The sequence below is a fragment of the Cenococcum geophilum genome, assembly GCF_001692895.1.
Source record: "Cenococcum geophilum 1.58 unplaced genomic scaffold K441scaffold_65, whole genome shotgun sequence".
Taxonomy (NCBI): domain Eukaryota; kingdom Fungi; phylum Ascomycota; class Dothideomycetes; order Gloniales; family Gloniaceae; genus Cenococcum; species Cenococcum geophilum.
In genome coordinates this window covers 527,872-546,275 of record NW_027137623.1, presented here as the reverse complement: position 1 = coordinate 546,275, position 18,404 = coordinate 527,872, and the positions used below count along the sequence as shown (strand labels likewise).

At 38.6% G+C, this 18,404-nt stretch overlaps 3 protein-coding genes across 3 annotated transcripts; 2 read left to right on the top strand and 1 right to left on the bottom strand.

The window, feature by feature from the left end:
• Positions 1-567: 567 nt before the first annotated feature.
• K441DRAFT_668789 (uncharacterized protein) lies at positions 568-1,074 on the top strand (the record flags this gene model as incomplete). Its single annotated transcript, XM_067650051.1, has 1 exon — positions 568-1,074. A coding segment is annotated over one exon (171 nt), but the record flags the coding sequence as incomplete, so codon positions are not given.
• Positions 1,075-8,792: 7,718 nt separating this feature from the next.
• On the bottom strand, positions 8,793-9,521 carry K441DRAFT_668787 (uncharacterized protein). Its single transcript, XM_067650050.1, has 5 exons — positions 9,390-9,521; positions 9,214-9,306; positions 9,091-9,147; positions 9,006-9,057; positions 8,793-8,975 (listed from the first exon to the last, which is right to left on the bottom strand). Exons 2-5 carry the CDS (start codon positions 9,271-9,273, stop codon positions 8,917-8,919), a joined length of 228 nt encoding a protein of 75 aa, XP_067498165.1. The 5' UTR covers positions 9,274-9,306; positions 9,390-9,521; the 3' UTR covers positions 8,793-8,916.
• Positions 9,522-13,512: 3,991 nt separating this feature from the next.
• Positions 13,513-14,054, top strand: K441DRAFT_668784 (uncharacterized protein; the record flags this gene model as incomplete). Its single annotated transcript, XM_067650049.1, has 3 exons — positions 13,513-13,845; positions 13,876-13,957; positions 14,024-14,054. A coding segment is annotated over exon 1 (235 nt), but the record flags the coding sequence as incomplete, so codon positions are not given.
• Between the last annotated feature and the right edge of the window lie 4,350 nt (positions 14,055-18,404).

Genomic DNA, 18,404 nt, shown 5'->3' with positions numbered 1-18,404 from the left:
TAAATTAAAGTAGTTTTAAAATTAACCTTACGGGCTAGAGTATACTTAATCTTTAAGTTACATACCGTAACAGACCTAATACAACCTTAGTTTATAACCTCCCGCTTAATTCTAAAGTCCTTATATATAAAAGCGGCAAGGGCTCGCTAAAATCGGCCTCTGTACCTCCACGCGGTGGAGCCCGGGAACCTGGCAGCTACTATTGATGTTCCATTTAGATCGTGTTAATAGACTACCAGAGCAAACGCAGAGACGTGTGTACGGCTGCGCAGCGCCTGCGCAGCGACGTGGTGGTAGTGGTGCGAAAATTTTTTACTAGGGGGTGAGCCCTAGCAAAAAGGTTGAATATAGCTACATACCACGTCTATCGTTACACGTTCGGTCATTTAAATTAACAGGCAATTATCCCTCCGGCGTACCCCCTCCCTCCTATAAATACTATATACACTGCGCAGCACCCACATATATACGCGAATAATCCGCGCCCTAAGCGTAGTAGAGGCCCCCTATTTTAACATTACCTGGTAACCTAGGTATCTAGTTATAGGGACTGGTCCCCCCTATTAAATACTAGAGCATCCTCCTATACCTCACGAATAGGTGCAAGGGCCTAGGTTTAGGCCCTAGGGTAAAAGCGATACTAAGTTATACACCCCGTTGTAGAAACCTTTTAATAAAGGAAAGGATAAGAGACCTTAGTATATAGGCCCAGGCGGAGCGCAAGCGTTACTATTAGGAGATATTTATAGGAGACTTGGAGAAGGAGCTAGGGACAGGTATATGACTTAATATAGGTAATATATAGCATAGCAAATTGGTTCAAGTGGTAGACAGGGCAAGACAGGCATTTTAGACACTCCCGCGCAAGGGGAGTCTCAAAGCAGCAACCTAACGGTATTTTTTCCCCCGTTAATGTAGTATGGATGCTATCTGGAAGTACTACCTCTCACGTTTCCCTTGGGGGTTTTTTATTCACCCAAAAAATGGGTTTTTCTCAGTAAATATTGAGTTTTTACCATAGGAATTAGTCTGCGTGGACCCATTAGGGGGACCGGGTCGGACGGTAAATTGAATCTATTATTATATATAAAAGCGGCAATTAGACTAGACCCTACTATTTTTTTTTTTATATCCATTATATTATACTACGTATAATACTACGTATGCAGCCTCTAGGCTATAGCGCTATAGTTCTATATACATAAATCCTTTCTAGGCAGCTTAATATACACTAGTAGCTATGTCCTAGTAGTTTATAAACCTCTAAACTAGAGGTTTACCGCTCCCTAGTAAAATACTAGGTTACGACAACTATTAGGTAGTATTAAAACAGTAGAAAAACGGTAAAAGAAACGGTAAAAGAATCCTAACGCCTGCCCCTGTACTTTTTTTATAGTTTATTTCTATCCTTTTGCTTACTACTATCTATTTACTAGGAGTTTAGTAGGAGCTACCTCCTTCTAAAGATCCTGCTTCCATTAGCTACTTTCTAGTAGCTATTTTTATCCTACTTAGAAATAGAAAAAGCGCCCTTCTTCCTTTCTCTGTGTAAAAAAGCTTCTCTAGGGAGAGAGAAGAGCTTAGTTGTCTTTGCATTTCTTTTCTTTCTTCCCAGTATAATCTATATTCTAGTAATAGGTGCTTAGGAGTCTGTATAGCTCTATAGTCCTTAAAGCATCTACCTTCTTTATCCTTCCCTATTGTCTTAGAGAAGGATTTAAAGACCCTACTATTTACTAGCTATAGAAGACGAAATATACTATATATAACTTTCTAGCGGATTAACTAGCTTTAGAAGCACGTCCTTAAAACCCTATTTTTAGTTTAAGATTACCTATAATATTAAACTAGATAAACTAGAAGCACCCTTATCTACTTTAGAAGTCCCCTAGAAACTTACTAAACTTACTAAACCTACTAAACCTGCCGTAAAGTATGGTTAAGGATACCCCCAAAAGTACCCTATAATTAAGAACCCTATAATAGAGAATTATCTAACCTCTATAAGTATATCTATAAGGCAACTTAGCTAATAGCAATATACTCTATAGTAGAACGGTTCTATAGAACGTTTTAAGGGGGTAGTTATACTAAGGGAAGAGCTAAATAAGACGCTAAAGGAAGAGCTAGACAATACGTCTAAGGAAGGGATTATTAAAATATTAGATAAGGATGAGATATAAGTAAACTCTAGTAAAAATCAATAGGTAGACTCTGGTGGAAATTAATAGGTGGACTCTGGCGGAAATTAAGATTAAGCGATTAATTAAGAGAAGCTTAACTCTTAAGACAATAATATAATAGGCCCATAAGCCTTAAAGGACGATCCTCTACCTAACCTTCCTACCCCAGCTTAGTTACTAGAGCCTTAATTAAATACTATATAAGCTCCGTCCGCATAAGCTCCGTCTATATAAGCTCTGTTTACACAAGCTCCGCCCGCGTAAGCTCTACTAGCTTTACCCTCTTTATTAACTAAAGCTAAGGAGCTACGGTAGCTAAGCTTATATAAACCTCCGCAATCTGCCTAATAATAATATAACCCCTTAGTAACTGCTCCTACCCCACCTAGTCTTCCTCCCACCTAATATTTTCACCTTAGTACTACTAACATTAACCCTAATATATAGCTACATATGGACTAACCTACGTATAACCCCTACTTTCCCTAAAATAAGACCTCTATAAAGGCAAAGTAAAACGAACTATATAAGGCAAAGCCTATAGCTAAGAAGCATAAGCAACCTATATTTTCAGCCGTTATATAGAAAAAGGAACACACTAGCTAAAGAGCATATACTACCTTCTTTACGGACTGCCGCTATCGCCAGCAGTACTAAAATCCACTACTTATACCGCCGCTTCGGCCACCTATTAGCCAAAAAGCTATATAGAGTTCTTAAACACTTTAGATTAGTAAGGAATTCTAATAGTGTTATAGCCATAGCTATTTTAACAAAAGCCGTTCCAGTTAAGGCGTATTAGTTTATTAGGCCTATTAAGCGAGCTTACCTAGCTTTATAAAGAGCTTACTAGATTATTACGGACGAGTATAAGGATATTTAAAAGGAACTGGCTTTATAGATGGCCGTAAAAGCCGTTAATAATACCGCTAGCCCTAATAGACTAGTACCTACTCTCTTAGTTTATAAAACCTACCTAAAGATAAGAAACCTAGACCCTTTTGCCCCATTTATTACGGATTAAGCAGCTATAATACGGAAGGCAATGGCCGATATAGTTAAGCTATAGGTTACTAAACGGGTAAAGAGAATAGGAGATAAGGAAAATGATATAAATGACTTAGTTAATCGGGGCATAGCACTTTGCCGTTACGTAACCGCAATTTGCTACTATATAATGGCAATCTACTACTATTTACCATTCTTTGCTAGTACTATAATAACTTTACCTAGTGGATACTATAACTAAGCTTAATCTAAAGGTTATATAATAGGTAAAACAAAACTAATGGAGCACTTGCGGTTTATTTACGGCCCATTAAAAGGCTATACAGTTTATTTACGGCCCGTTAAAAGGCCGTACGGTTTATCCTACAGACTATAGGCAGGACTTACAACCAGCTTAAAGCACCGTTTAGAAGACAGCTAAAAAGGCACTTTAGGAGGGATTTCCTTCGCATTTCCTTTATGTTTTATAGTTTTATTTCTTATATATTTCTTTTATATTTTACGGTTCTATTAAAGCAATTACGGAGGCTATACGCAGGTGGTTCTATTTTTTAAGTACCGCTAGTATATAATTACAGCACCTATTATACTAACCGCGTATTTACGCGTTCGGTACACCAACCACTTATTTACGCATTCGTTGTACTAACCACTCGCTTACACGTTTAGTGCACTTACAAAGCACTAACTAATTAGGGGGGAGCGCATTAGTATATAGACTACGTAGTCTACCTAAATAGAATCGACAGTTACTATTATCTAAAAGAGCATACAATACTATATGTATTTCGTACCCCTAGATATAACTCACCTTATATTATTAAGTTAATATAAACACTATTGCTTGTCAGAGTATTAACGATATATAATTTTTGTATTTTGGTAGGGTTTTTCCTAATCGTGCTAATATATTCTTATTGGGTATTTCCTATGTTTTGCTTTAGGTATACTATATATTTTATAGTAATTGTCTATATATACTATATGCCTTTAGATTAACTTTAGGTTCATCTTCTTATTAAGTTTTAAATTTAAGTCTTTTGGTAAATGGTAGTGCAAACTTTTTTATTAGGACTTAGATCTTCTAATCTCCCCTTAATCCTTCTTATAGCGTTTCTAGATCTACTATAACTATAACTAATACCTACTTAATATGTTTTATTTTCCTAAGTATAGATAGTTGTTTGTCTAAAACGTAATATTCTATCTATTTATTAAAATATTTCTATACGTCTAAGTTCCTTTACTTATACCACTTTTAATATACCTATAATAATATAAAAAGTTCTCCCTTTATACAGTATTGTTCTATTACTACTTTATAATAGACCTTAATATATCTGTTTTTATATATAGGTATTATTAGTAGTTTATCTTTTTATTTAAGATCTCTTAACTACTTTACTCTTAGTATACCTATTCTAGGTCGACTTATAGCTTTATAAATCTATTATCTCTAGCCAACTTCTAGGTAGCTTTATAAATCTTATTATTTCTTAATATATTTACTAAATCCTATCCAGTCTTCTCTTAGTAGTCTTTAGGTTTCTTTAAACTTTAAATTCTCTGGTATTTTAGGAGGTATATCTAGTATATATATATATATATTTCTTTTATAATCGGGATCTTATTTTAACTGCCGAAGTATCTTTCGATTAGTAGCATTTTGCCTTTATTAAGTGATAAAGTAGTACTAGTATCTTGCTTACTTAAACTATCTTAGTTACTCTTCCTTTTGTTTTATAAAGTGATAAATATTATATCTAACGGGGTCTTAATTCCTATTACTAAGTTATTATCTATAACTATCTTAGTCTTTACCTCTAATACACTTATAAGTTTTATCTATTTCTTATAGTAAGCTATTATTACTTTATCCTTACTACATATATCTATAAATAGATTTAATCCTTTAACCTCCTATTCTATACCCTTTTCTACTAATTCCTAGCTATATCATATTATAGGATCTTAGTCCAGTTTAAAGAGGTAATTTTTCTCTTTAGTGCCTTTAAGTTTATTTAAACTTAGTTCTTATAGCTAGTAGCTTATATTATACTTTATATTCTTATAAATATAGTATATATTGCTGTAATAAACGGCGAAATGCTTGATTATACACTCCCTTATACTTTTTAACTTATTTATATCTTGGGGTATAATAATTCCCTTTACCGTGTTAGTGTTTTAACTACTTTTGCAATCTCTAGCGAAATATTTTTATTTCCTATACTTTATATAAGCTCCTTCTTTAAACTACTTTTCCTATTATAGAGTCTACTTAAATATCTTCTTCTATTAAGATCTTTAGCTTAGCCTTTACTCCCTAGACTTTTAATTATTAAAACTTCTGTCTTTAGGCTTCTATAATTTCCAGTTATTATTTTACTTCTTAGATTCTTTTGTTCCGCTTAAGTTTATTAGTTTTAGCCCTCTATATTACTGTTTTTAAACTTGCTAAAGTACTTTCTGCACTACTTTACTATAACTCTTATTAGCTCTTTCTTATTAGTAGATCTAATTGTCGATCTTAATTACTTAATTACTTAATCCTCTTATATCTGTTATATCCTCTATAAGTATTAATATGTCCTAAACTTTTGCTCTTAATCTCTTTTTATATTATGCTATAAATACTTATTATTCTATTTAACTTATATTGCTAATAACTGAAATTTTATTATATATACTATTGCTAAGGTTTATTATTATATCTTTTAAAGCCTCCTAGTTGCTATTGCTTTTCTAAGTTTTTAAATATTTGTGTTAGTCTATTGTAAAATCTATCCTATAATAAGAACATATATCTTGCATTTAAGTTAGTAGTAGTTAATCTATTTTCCTATACTTCTATAAGGTAAGGTTTAAACCATTCCAATACTCTTTTAGCTAGAAATATTCCTATATATATAACCTTTTCTAATAGTATAGGTAGTCCTAGTCCCTTATTGTTGATCCTAAGTTTAGTTTAAATTAGGAATCCTTTTAACTTGCCCTTTTACCTTATAAATTGTTTAATTAATAGTATCTTAATAGGTTGGTATCTTTATACTATAATTCTTGATTTAAGGCTTGCCTAATTATGTTGAGTGACTAAAACTATTCTTTAAACTATTGCATTAATTATTCTTTAATATTGCTTATATTTGTATTATTTGTTATCCTTAACGCTAATACTAAGATTGCTACTTTAAGTAGTATTTTATTGAATCGTTCCTGTCTACTATAACCTTAGTAGTGAATATATTACAAAGCCTTATAGGAAATACCACAGTGGACTTATAAATAGGCTGGGTATGTAGATAGACAAAGATATTCAATACTAGTAATTGGTGGAGTAAGTACCTAATAGATTAACTTTAATTGTATATTGAGATTTACTATAAAGAGTGAACTATCTAGTAAGGAACGTAGTAGTTAAATACACTTCATAACTCCTATGAGATACTGAGTACGTTGGTACGCCGGTACGTCGGTACGTCGACCACATTCTCACGTTCTCACGTACTGAGTTTCGTAATGTGACTCGCTTACCCCTCGTCACATACTAGTCTTCCCGAGTTGGTCAATCTCCAGGCTCAACTCGTCTAGCATTGCCAGTAGATGTGACATTGCTCCCATAAGGACCGTAACATAAAACCCGTGGAATCTTTAATCTGATGCTGATGCAAGAGCTAGGGCATGCGTTCGAACATTTAGCAACCTATAAGCTGGACGGAGAAGTAGCTCGCGATATTATAGCAGGAATGTAGCGGGAGGATGATGCCGCCGGTGCTGCAGTCTCCGGAAGTGTAAATCATAACTGTGGGGAGGAGGGGGTTAGTAAGGTGACTTGCTCGGCGAGAGAGAGAGAGTGGAGGTGAAGGGATAGGAAGAGACTAAAGAAGTTGAAGGTGGTAGTGGAGGAAAGGCAAGGCAAGGTAAATGGACGAAACCCACCTTGACCGCAGGTGTGGAACAACAAGTCAGCACCACCGTACGGCAAGTTATAGCAGGTGCTCGGGGCCAGGTTGAACTCGGCTACAAAAAGTGTCGTGTTGCAGCCGGCTCGTTCGTAGATGCGCAGGACGGTATCGGTCAGGGGAATCCTTTTGGGCGGATCCGGGGCGACACTAAGAGGGTCTTGGCAGTCTGCGGGGGCAAGCTTTTGGGGCGAGGCGATAGCGACAGTGGCCATGAGGACGGTGATGAGATGGGTGAGTTTGAACATGATCTGGTTGTGGTGGTGGTAGTGGTGCTGTTGAGCTGGGGCGTTGGCTTTGGATTGCTGATTGGGCTGTAAGGAGCTTAGAACAATGAGAAAGCAGTGCGTGGTGAGGAGATGGTTGGAAGGAGATCAAGGGGGATTATCAGAATTAAGTACAGTATCCCCAAGTCCAGTCCAGTCTAGTCCAATACCATCACTAGATGTGCAAGCGCTTCAAGCTAGCGAGAGGCTTGCTACAGAAGTGGGATCTAGTAGTCATGACAGCAGCCATTGAACTTTGTAGCGGTGATTGAGGCCTGCGGGGTGAGAACTCAGGTGCCTTGTTCGTCTGCCTGATTCGTAGCTAAGAGCGTCGAGCTAGGTGCCGATCGACTATGAACATAAGAACTCTTCAGCTCATGCAAGGCTCCCGTGTCCCGCCAGCGCGAGTGGCCAATGGGGCCATCCTGGTTGCCAGACATAGTGTTGAGGCTATCGTCGAACGCAGTCGATAATTGTTCGGTTGGTTCATGGAAATAATCCAAGCGAAGACCTGGTGGTTCAATTTTTGCAATTAGCTGAATCTTGTCCGTTGCTGCAATTTGAGATGTCTTCCTAATAGCGCGCGTTTTTTGAGAAGTTGCGGCGGGAGCTGAAAAAAAAAAGAAAACCAAGCGCAGTGAACAATATGAAGGGCCCAGTCTTTTCGTGGCGGCCGAGACGTCAAGCCGTCGCTAATCCAACTGAGAGGTGGGAGGACGGCTTGTCATCAGCTTGCCGTCCAGCGAAAATGCCATGGCACTAACCTAATCCAAATAGCCCTTGAGCATTACCAGCGAAGCTCCTGTGGCCGAGTTCTAGAGCCTGACGGCATTAGAGAGCCGAGATATCATAGCCTGGTTATCCACTCTAAAAATTTCTACCAAACAGAACGATTTATACGGAAGACGGCAAGAAGGAACTGGAGAATGGCTACTGGAGGACGACGCCTTCAAGAATTGGCTAGATGGGACTGAGAGGACTCTGTTGTGTCCTGGACTCCGTATAATTGAACAGCTATTACACTATTGCTCTATACTCTCACTCCAGACAATGGCCCCCGAAACCTTTGCAATGTGTACTACGAGGAGGAAGGTCTCCCTCTGCACGATAGTTATGAAAGGAAGAGGTAAAAGGAGGAGATGCATAATATGATCGAGACTAGGCTGCTCCTGTCGAGCGGACGGTCAAGAATGAGACCTCTGTCGATTAAAGCTGGCTCTAGAAGCTCTATATGTACATGAGGTAGGTGCAGGCGGCAAAGGAACGTAACAGGCAACAGAGACAGATAGTAAGCAATACGATGTAAGAAACAGGGTGGTGAGCCATAACGTGACTCACCCCCAAGCGAGACAACCCCCCCAACGAGACATATGCACCCAAATACATTTATATTAATAATTAAGCCAACAACGCCTATATTTAAAAACCAAATAGCCCAAATTAAAGCGAATACGCTTCTTATTACAGAAGAAAACGGCTTAGAAGTTTCCGGGTACGTTATGGGCGTGATATTGCACCTGGCGTTAGCCAATTAGATGGCTTACTACTACACTCTTCTAAAGCTCCTTTCTAGATTAGCTTATCACCAAAGTCCTCTATAGGCTGGGGATTACACTGAAAGACGTGCGCAAAGGCTGCCTAGTCTTAATTACGTTCGCCAAGGTTTAATACTAATCTAGTATATAAAGCAACGTTAAGCTCTAGTAGAGAGGTCCCTTCCTTATACTCCTTTTAAGCTAACTTTTAGGCGGCGAGCTCTTATTTTTCTAGGTCCTCTGCCTTTAATTTATCGACGTCTTCCTGGGTAAGGACTCTGCCCTTGCTAAAAAGTCTCCTACTACTTTTCTTATCCATTTTGAATGCTTAAAACTTCTTATTCTCTTCTCTCTGTATATGCGCATTAGTCGCAAAGCCTACAGTAGCTTTAAATAGCTTTTTAAGACGTCGTTGAATGGGGGATTTAAGCATACCGTCTAGTCGCTTGGTAGTTAATTCGGCAATCTAATTTCGTAGAGACTAAAGGTCCTCTACCGTTTTAGGTGTCCTTGGCGTTTAAGAATTTATATTTATAATTAATTGTAGGCTTGTAGGGGGCCCTACATATAGTAGGGTCTTTAAAACAGCTGTAGGATTATATGGTAGAAGACCTATAGCTTTCTAGGCGTTGCAAATTATCTCTTAGGTGAACGCCTTTATACGCGCCGTTAGGTAGAGCTTTATAAAATACTCTTTGTTTACCCCTATATAGCCATATTAATAGAAGTTATCTACTTCTTCGCCGTAGTAGTATTAAAGAGGTCTAAAACAGCCTATATCTAGTGGCTAAAGCTTATACGTTAAATAAGGCGGGAGAGCTACTAGGACAATCTTACGCGATAGTATATACTAGATGAACTGCTAGGTAAGATAGCTTAAATAATTATCTATTAGAAGCATACGGTAGCTTTAAATATTACCCTTAGCGTCCTTCACAAGCTGTCTCGTATATTTATCGTAGTATTTAATGTAATATAGGCCTAACGAGTCGTCCGTCTAGCCATTAGTTAAGGTCGTATAGGCATATCCGCGAAGGCGCTCATTATGCTTAGTAATTTAATACTAAGTCTCTTAGTATTACTGCCCTTTTCAAATTAAGAACGGAGGTAGGTAAGAGCTATTGGCGGTAATTATCTCTATAATAGAGACTAACTCTTAAGATCCTAGTTATTGAACAGTCCAATTCTTTAACCTCTCCCTACTATTCTTACCAGAGACAATTATTTAAGCCGTTGCTGCTTAGCCTAGCATAACCCCTTTCTCGTTAAAGTTAGCTATAAATTTTAAGTGCTTAATTAAATATTTATTTTGTACGCTTTAAAAGAACTTAAACTAATTATAGATAATAGTTAGATTATTATTCCAGGCCCTCTAGCAATCTAATTAACGACTTATAATAGTATAGAGCCCATAGCGTTGTATAAATTTCACCCCCTAGTGTTTGCCTATTACCCTGCCTTCTACTAAGAACGAGCTCGCTATTATAGGAAGCATATTAACCTTTATCGCAAGGCCCTAGGACTAATATTTGTGTATCCATTTAATAATTTAATCCTCCTAATAAGGATACAGTAGCGTTTTATGAGCTAGGTATTAAGGGAGACGCCCAGTAAGACAATGCGTAACGGTAGAATGGGGTAATACGCGAACGCTGGAGGCTTTGCGAATTAATGGCTTAACGCCCAATTCGACGTCTTGTATAGCTTTTTATATAGAGACTTTAGCTTCACGAGAACTTAATTAGGGAAGGGACATGTTGATTTGTACAAGGAATTTCGGGTTTAGGTGTAATTTGGGAGGGGAAGAAGAAGAGCGCGTACGAACGCGTATGTCTCGTTGGGGGGGTTGTCTCGCTTGGGGGTGAGTCACGTTAGGGTAACAGGCAACTGAGGTCGCACTTCACCCCGTCACGCTAAAAACTCGCTAATTCTTGCTTAATTTGGCCCACCATCAAATATATTAACCTCACTAGCGATCCGAGACAGCTTCAGCTGCAGACCCGACAAGGCAGCCATCAGGCGACCATGGTAGGAGTGGAAGAGGGCTTGCATGAAAGGCTGTTGTGCGCCTCACGCAGCGATTGGGGGTATAGCTGGGGTTTTGCAAACGGACGAGGATTATGATATTGTCCCTGGAAGATGCGGTCAAAGTGAGTTCGACTGACTAGAACTCTGCCAACTCAACTCCAAGTTCAACCAAGTTTGCAAAACATTCTCTAACCTTGCTGATCAGACTGATGCCTTTACGAGATGGATGAAAACTCCCCAACCGTCCCACGGGACTCCAGCCCCAGCGGCGCTCCTCACCAGCTGCTTGGCGCTTGGCATCACCTACTACCAAGAGCCACATTTCCTCACCTTAGCTGAAATTTGCTTTCCGCCCAGAACCTCCTCCGCCGCGCATCATCTGGCGATCAGGCAAAACCTCTTGGGTAGTGATGTTGCCTGCAGAGTGAACGCGATCCCATCCAATCCGGTCAGAAGCGGAGACCACAAGCGGAGAGTTCTATCATCCGATCTGACTTCACTGGTTTTGCTATTTCAAAAATCGGACACCCAAGATCACCACTATTTCAGCTTTCTGCGCCATGTCCTGACATTGCTAAAGCAACTGGCGGGGTAATGATCCATAGGGCAGACATTCTGCACACAAAGTCTGGTGACGGTAAGCCACATCACACAGTTACCCAATCATTCCAGTTTATCTCAGCTACAGTCCTTGGTCGCTAAGGCCGAGACGATGAGACGTTTCGAGGCCAGATGCGAGGACGGCAGAGAATCAGCTTTGCTTATCCAAAACGCGCCGTCCTTACCTCAGTCCCAAACTCATGACCATGCATCATCAGTGCCTCCGCGTAAGTGATCACATTCGCAAAATGTCCGGCTCGTCACTCCAATGAAGTCCTATTCTATTTATGCCTAGCTCTGTGATCTCCATCGATCATAAGCTGAACGTCAAGAAGCCACGCATTTCTGAGGTCACTCTACCACCTCACCTCGCATATGCTGAATACTACCGATTAGAAGGGAAAAAGCACTGGCGCTGCAATGCTTCAAGACTCAGCCGCGCCTTCGATCATGAATGCCATGGGCGCTGGTTGTATACATAAGGTGCCATAATTGGAGAAAAAAAATTCAACGGACGGCATACTCCGAATAGTGGTGAAAGAGTATAAATGGAAAGACAGTTGACCGATTCTGCCAGAGGAAATATAAATACATCCCTCAATCCCCCAGTCAAGACCAAACTTCTGCAATTACGCCGAGATTTTTCTCGAAAAGTTCCTCTCTGGTCATTCAATAGTCAATCAACACAACAGCTTCAAATCAATTTTTCAATCTCCAATATGGGTTTTAAAAGCAATACTCCCTCGTCCGGCGATAAGCCCGACATCATTCCTAATCGACTTATCGTCACCCTAAAGCCGTTTCTAACTTCCTTAGAGGTCGGTGCCTACTGTATATAGATTTGCGACCCCTACAGCCTAGCGGGGATTGCTTTAACTAATAATAGAGCTGCTCCGCTAAGCACTTTCCTTACGTTTAGTCTTAGCGGTTCTAAAGGAGTTTTAATGGCCTCTGCTAAGGATTCTAATCCCTAAGATACTCTTAGAGGGTATTCTAATGTTTTTATTAAAAAAGTATTAAAGACAATCTAAAAGTTAAATAAAGTAACTTAGTCCTTTTTAAGAACTTAAGGTTCTTATAGTTGTATATATTTATATAAAGGCTATTAAGATTAAATCTAATTAATATATATATCTTTATATTACCTTACTATTCCTAAAACCTAGACCTCTATTTAATAGCTATATTTAAGGACTTTTTTAGATCTTGTACTATAAGTAGTTTTTTACTACCTCTAATTAATATATCTATAGCTTTTCTAAGATTGATAATAGGGTTATTATATATCTTATTAACACTAATATCTAAAAAGATTATTTTAAGTTTAAAAGGCACGCTTTCTAAGGAGTTAGTATTATATTTACTATTTTTTAAATAAATATAAATAGGTATAGTATTTATATAGCGGGTATAATTATAAGTAAAATATATAGTATTGTTAAAAAAGCTAGGATTATTAATATAAATATTTATTTAAATAGTAGTTTAAGTATAAGTACTTTTATATTTATTATAGGGCTTAACTAAGTCGTTAATTATACTTTAGCGAATAATATAATTTAAAAAATATTATAAATATCAGCTTTAGTGGAGGGAAATTAACAGTTTTTAATTATATAGTCGCGGCAATATTATAAAAGGAGAAAGTTATTATTATTGCGGCTAATAACGAAAAAGTAATTAAAATAATATTACTTAAGTTTTTCTATACGGATTACTAATAATTAACTAATTAGACGCTCTTAATAGGTCGCCCTTTTCGGCCCTTAAAGCTACTACTATTGTCGGAATATATGGACAGAAGTTACGTGGTTACGTGTCGTTGACGTGTCTTTGATTAGTCATCCTTATGGTGACTAATCAACCCCCTACTTAGGCACCGCGATCCTTACGATCCTCTGCGAGAATCATATACAACCTATCAAGACTACGATTACGACATTACGTGATATTAGCCTTAGGTCATGTGTTCCGACATTGATCAATGAATGCGCATAGATCAAGCACTTGACCTAGGGCATTCTGCGATTACAATTCAAGAGGACGTTCGGCAGTCTTGTGGATTGAGCAAGTTGTATAACGTTCGGCAGTCAGCTACTTGCTTTGTCGTAAAGAGTAGTAAAAAGGCAAAAAGCGTTCGGCAGCTTTTTAGAGCGTTCGGCAGCTCTCTTTTTACTATTGCTACCTTCCTGTCGATCTTTAGAGCGTACGGCAGCGAACTGATCGATTCTGGTGTCAGGAACACTACCAGCTAGGCTTTTACAAACGACGCCCTGCCAGCCTACCATACAGTCAATCGACGGGCCCTACCAGCCTACCACACCTCAATCGACGGCCCTGCTAGCCTGCCCTTCCCTATACAGTCAATCGACGGCCTCCAGCCTACCACACCTTAATCGACGCCCTGCTAGCCTGCCCTATCTTATACCTCAATCGACGGCCCTGCCAGCCTACCATACCTCAATCGACGCCCTGCTAGCCTGCCCTCCATTACCAACCGACATCTACTGCTTCCACCTGCAGCTAAACCAACACCTGACTGCCCTTCCTACAGCGCCACAAAGAAAGAACTGCCAGTGTTGGAATATATCGATAAAGGTTACGTGGTCACGTACGCCCTAAACGCCGTAACCTACAAATGAGACAACTGCCGCGCTAGTACGGCCTACGGACAGACAAGAATTCGTGCCAATACGCCTACGAATACGACCCCGTTGCTGGCATTATACTGCCACCCGAACGACCCTATCGCTGGTATCCGTACTACTACCTACACAGACAATAATTGTGCCGATATGCAATATGATACATTAACCCCGATAGCGCCAATTACGCCTGCTATCACGACCGACCGAACGATTTGTGCCGATGCGCCTGCGATCTACCGACCGACCGATAGACGAGCTCTACGTTCAAACCAACTATATCACTACCCGATGCTCGCACCGTTACCGCTACCTAAATCTAATAACTGTCGCGCTTAATAACGTGCGACCTTAAACACGACTAGTTAGAGCTTTACTCCCTGGAATAACAACCCCGTCGCTGGCACCGTTACTGCTAGCGTTGGAAATATATGGAACAAAGGTTAACGTGGTCACGTGTTTCTTAGATAGCTGTTTTACGCATAAAAGAAAGAACTGCCAGTGTCGGAATATATTGGACAGAAGTTACGTGGTTTACGTGTCGTTGACGTGTCTTTTGATTAGTTTCATCCTATGGTGACTAATCAACCCCCCTACTTAGGCACCGCGTTTACCTTCAGAAGCTCAGGACTAAGAAATCGATTGTGGGATATAGGAATATCCGCACCGTCCGCTAAGCTGATTTAGGACGGCAATCGTTTTTTAGTCTGAGGGACTTTGGCGAGATTTGTAGAAAACCTAAACAATCGTTTATATGAGAAGACCTCATCAACTTTAAACCAAATTTGGATCTTACCTCCCACAATACCTGTCGACATTATAAAAATTACACCCAATTATAGAGAAAAGCCTACTCTATAAAGCTATGAGATCTTTCAGCTCCTTATACGCGCGCGACGTTAAGAGGAATTCGTCGCCGGTAGGTGCCCTAATTCTACCTTCTGCACCGCCGAGCCGCGCAAGTAAACAACAACGCTGAACGCTTTACGCCAACGCGCCAGCCTCTGCGTAGAGCTTTGCGAGAGCTCTGCGGAACGAAGGCTCAGGGGGAGGACCTGCACGGAGCTCTGCAAAAGCTCTGCACGAAGCTCCGCACGAGGCTCCGCACGAAGCTCTGCCTCGAAGCTCTGCTCGGGGCTCTGCTCGAAGCTCTGCTGCTCGAAGCTCTGCTCGAAGCTCTGCTCGAAGCTCTGCCCGAGGCTCTGCTCGAGGCTCTGTTCGAAGCCCTTATATAGAGCTCCAAAGCTCTACTAACACGCAGCGCTAAATATACTAGGAAGGTTCTACAATTGCCCGTACGAACGCCCGTACGAGCGCCCATACAATCGTCTCTACAAACGTCTCTGCAATTAATCGCCCGTACGAACGTCTGCACGTCTGCACAGTTACACGTCTGTACGCCTGCACGTGGCTCTGCACGAAGCTCTGCACGAAGCTCTGCACGAGGCTCTGCACGAAGCTCTGCACGAAGCCTCTGCACCGAAGCTTTGCACGAAGCTCTGCACGAGGCTTTGCACGAAGCTCTGCACGAAGCTCTGCACGAAGCTCTGCACGAAGCCCCACACGAAGCTCTGCACGAAGCTCTGCTAAGGTTCTGCACGAAGCTCTACACGAAGCCCTGCATTAAGCTCTACACGAGCTCTACTAAGGCTCTGCACGAGGCTCCTGCACGAGGCTCTGCCCCTAGTAGTAGCAGAGACACTCCGGGCCAAGGAGGATATTTTTAAGGAAGGACCCAACTATAGCACCTACTAGGTGTTGCAATAGCTTTAAGTAGTAGATATCTATATATCTGTATAGTTTTATCTATATTAGTAGACTATTTAATAAGATATAATATATGCTTACGCTTTTAACAACGCGTTTTTTAACTTTAACGAAATTAATGTCAGGACCAAGCAATAGCCGTATAATAAAATTAATACCATTTAGAAGCCCTAAGTCTTAAAAAAAATGTGACTATGGGGGTTTAATAATAACGCGTTGTGTGAATGAATAAATTAGATATCCGCAATATCCGTTTTGCGGATTTTGCTTACGTTTTTAACAAAACTCGCCAAACCCTCTCAGACGTGATTTTGCAATTCGGAAGACGGCGTAGGTTATTCCGACGCTAGCTAAAAAAATCAGTCTGAGCTCGCTGAGGTAAGGCACCGCGATCCTTACGATCCTCTGCGAGAATTATATACAACCTATTAAGACTACGATTACGACATTACGTGATATTAGCCTTAGGTCATGTGTTCCGACAACTATTAAGGCTACTAATATTAAAAATAGATTTATTAGGTTTTTTAATTAGGACAGAAGTAAGTTTTTATATTAATTATTAGTTTATTAAAAGTACTAACCGTAATAATCTTAGATATCCTCGCTTTAGGGTAAGGTATTATATTAACCTAGCATATAGACGCAAATCCGATTAATATTATTAGTTGGGCATCTATAGGTAAGTTTAACCTCTTTGCCTTTATATAAAATTTGGAATCTAAGTTAAGCTAATATATAAATTTTATAACTTCTTTATATATTACCAGTCTCGTATACTGCCTTTATTAAAACCCTATATACTTAACTACAATTTTAGTTATTTAAAAGCTTTGTGCTCACGCCAATGGTAGCATTTTAATTCATTTTTAGAGCTATCTTGGTACTCTAAATCTTATTGTATATAATAGATCTAGCGCTTAAAATAGGACTACTATTAACGTCCCTTTATTATATTAAAGCTTTCCTCTTATTTCGTGCCGCTTGGAACACTTTTGTCTAATTATTTGCAAATATTACTTTATAGTAAAAGTTAGGTCTTTAGGATAGCTAATGCGGAAGATTTTTAACAATATCTTTGCGTTAATATCTTTGGAATTTATAAATATAATAAGTTAAATATAACTATATATCTTATAAAATAGCTACTAATAGAGTACAGATAATAAGGGTTTTTAATTATAAATATTTTTCTATAACGTAAAATGGTTTACGCGATATAATAAATTAATAATTAAAGAGGCTCCCTTCTAAATATACTGCTCTAGTCTTATCTTCACACTAAAAATAAATGTTATTTGACAGTATTTTTTAAATCAAATCCCAAATTGGATCTGTAGGCTGTTAGAGGTCTTAAGTAATTGGAGCCCTTTATAGTAAACGCTTGAGGGCTATATAAACTCTATTATTATAGTAATATTCTCGTTAAATAGCAAGCTAGTAGCGTCTAGCTCTTAAAATTGTATAATTAAGTTTTAAAATACAGCTATAGGAGCTCTATAGTAGACGCTTAATATTAATGTAATAATTAAAAGACTATTCTTCTTTATATATTGTTTATACTTAAAGATAAATAAAGAATTGTTAGGGATTTAGAGCCCTTACTTTAATACTCTTTCTTTATAGTTAAAACTGGTATATAACATATTTATAAAGGAGTATTAGATATATTAGGTAAAACCTAAGTAGATAGTTATATAGCTATAAGGTATAGGCGACCCTAGGGCAACCTAGTAATGACTTGCCTATAAGGTACGTACGCTATACGTGCCTAGGGAAAACCTTTCCTACCTTATATACAGACTCCTCCTTTTCCCTTAAGGATTTATCTATCTATATAATATACCCTATTATTCTATTATTGGACTCCCTATTTATATCTATATCTTATATTTAAATCCTTACTAATCCCCTTAGGAGGATAGCTGGTTTAATTTTTCTATAATCTATAATGCCTCTAAAAAGAAAACCGATACCTATACCTAATAGTAATGTACTAGCAATACGACTGTAAAACGCCTTAGGGTCTAGTGTAGATAAAACCACTAATAGCATACTAGTAGTATCTAAGCCACCTCCTAAACCTTAAAACAATTAGATATCTATAAACGCTAAAGACTAGTTTAACTTATATACCTAGGCTTAATAGTAGCTTAATAAGGTTATTAGTGTTATACCTAATACCGCTAATATAAAGGAGCTAGATCAGCTAGCTAAGAAAATAGCTAACTTATAGAGTATTATCGATTTAATAAAGCCCTCCTATCGCCTCTTTAGTAAAAAGTATAAGATATATAGCAAACGCATACGCCGAATAAATCTTAACGCCCTAGTTAAGAAGTTACTACCTAATATTAGCGGTACTACTTAATAGTATTTTAATCGCTAGATCGCTACAGTTAAGAACTAC

Coding starts and splice junctions, on each gene's coding strand:
- K441DRAFT_668787 (XM_067650050.1), bottom strand. CDS start 9,273: ATGGATAAGAAAAGTAGTAGGAGACTTTTTAGCAAGGGCAGAGTCCTT. Junction 9,058..9,090: donor TTGCTTTATATACTAGATTA/GTATTAAACCTT, acceptor AATTAAGACTAG/GCAGCCTTTGCGCACGTCTT. Junction 8,976..9,005: donor CCAGCCTATAGAGGACTTTG/GTGATAAGCTAA, acceptor AAGGAGCTTTAG/AAGAGTGTAGTAGTAAGCCA.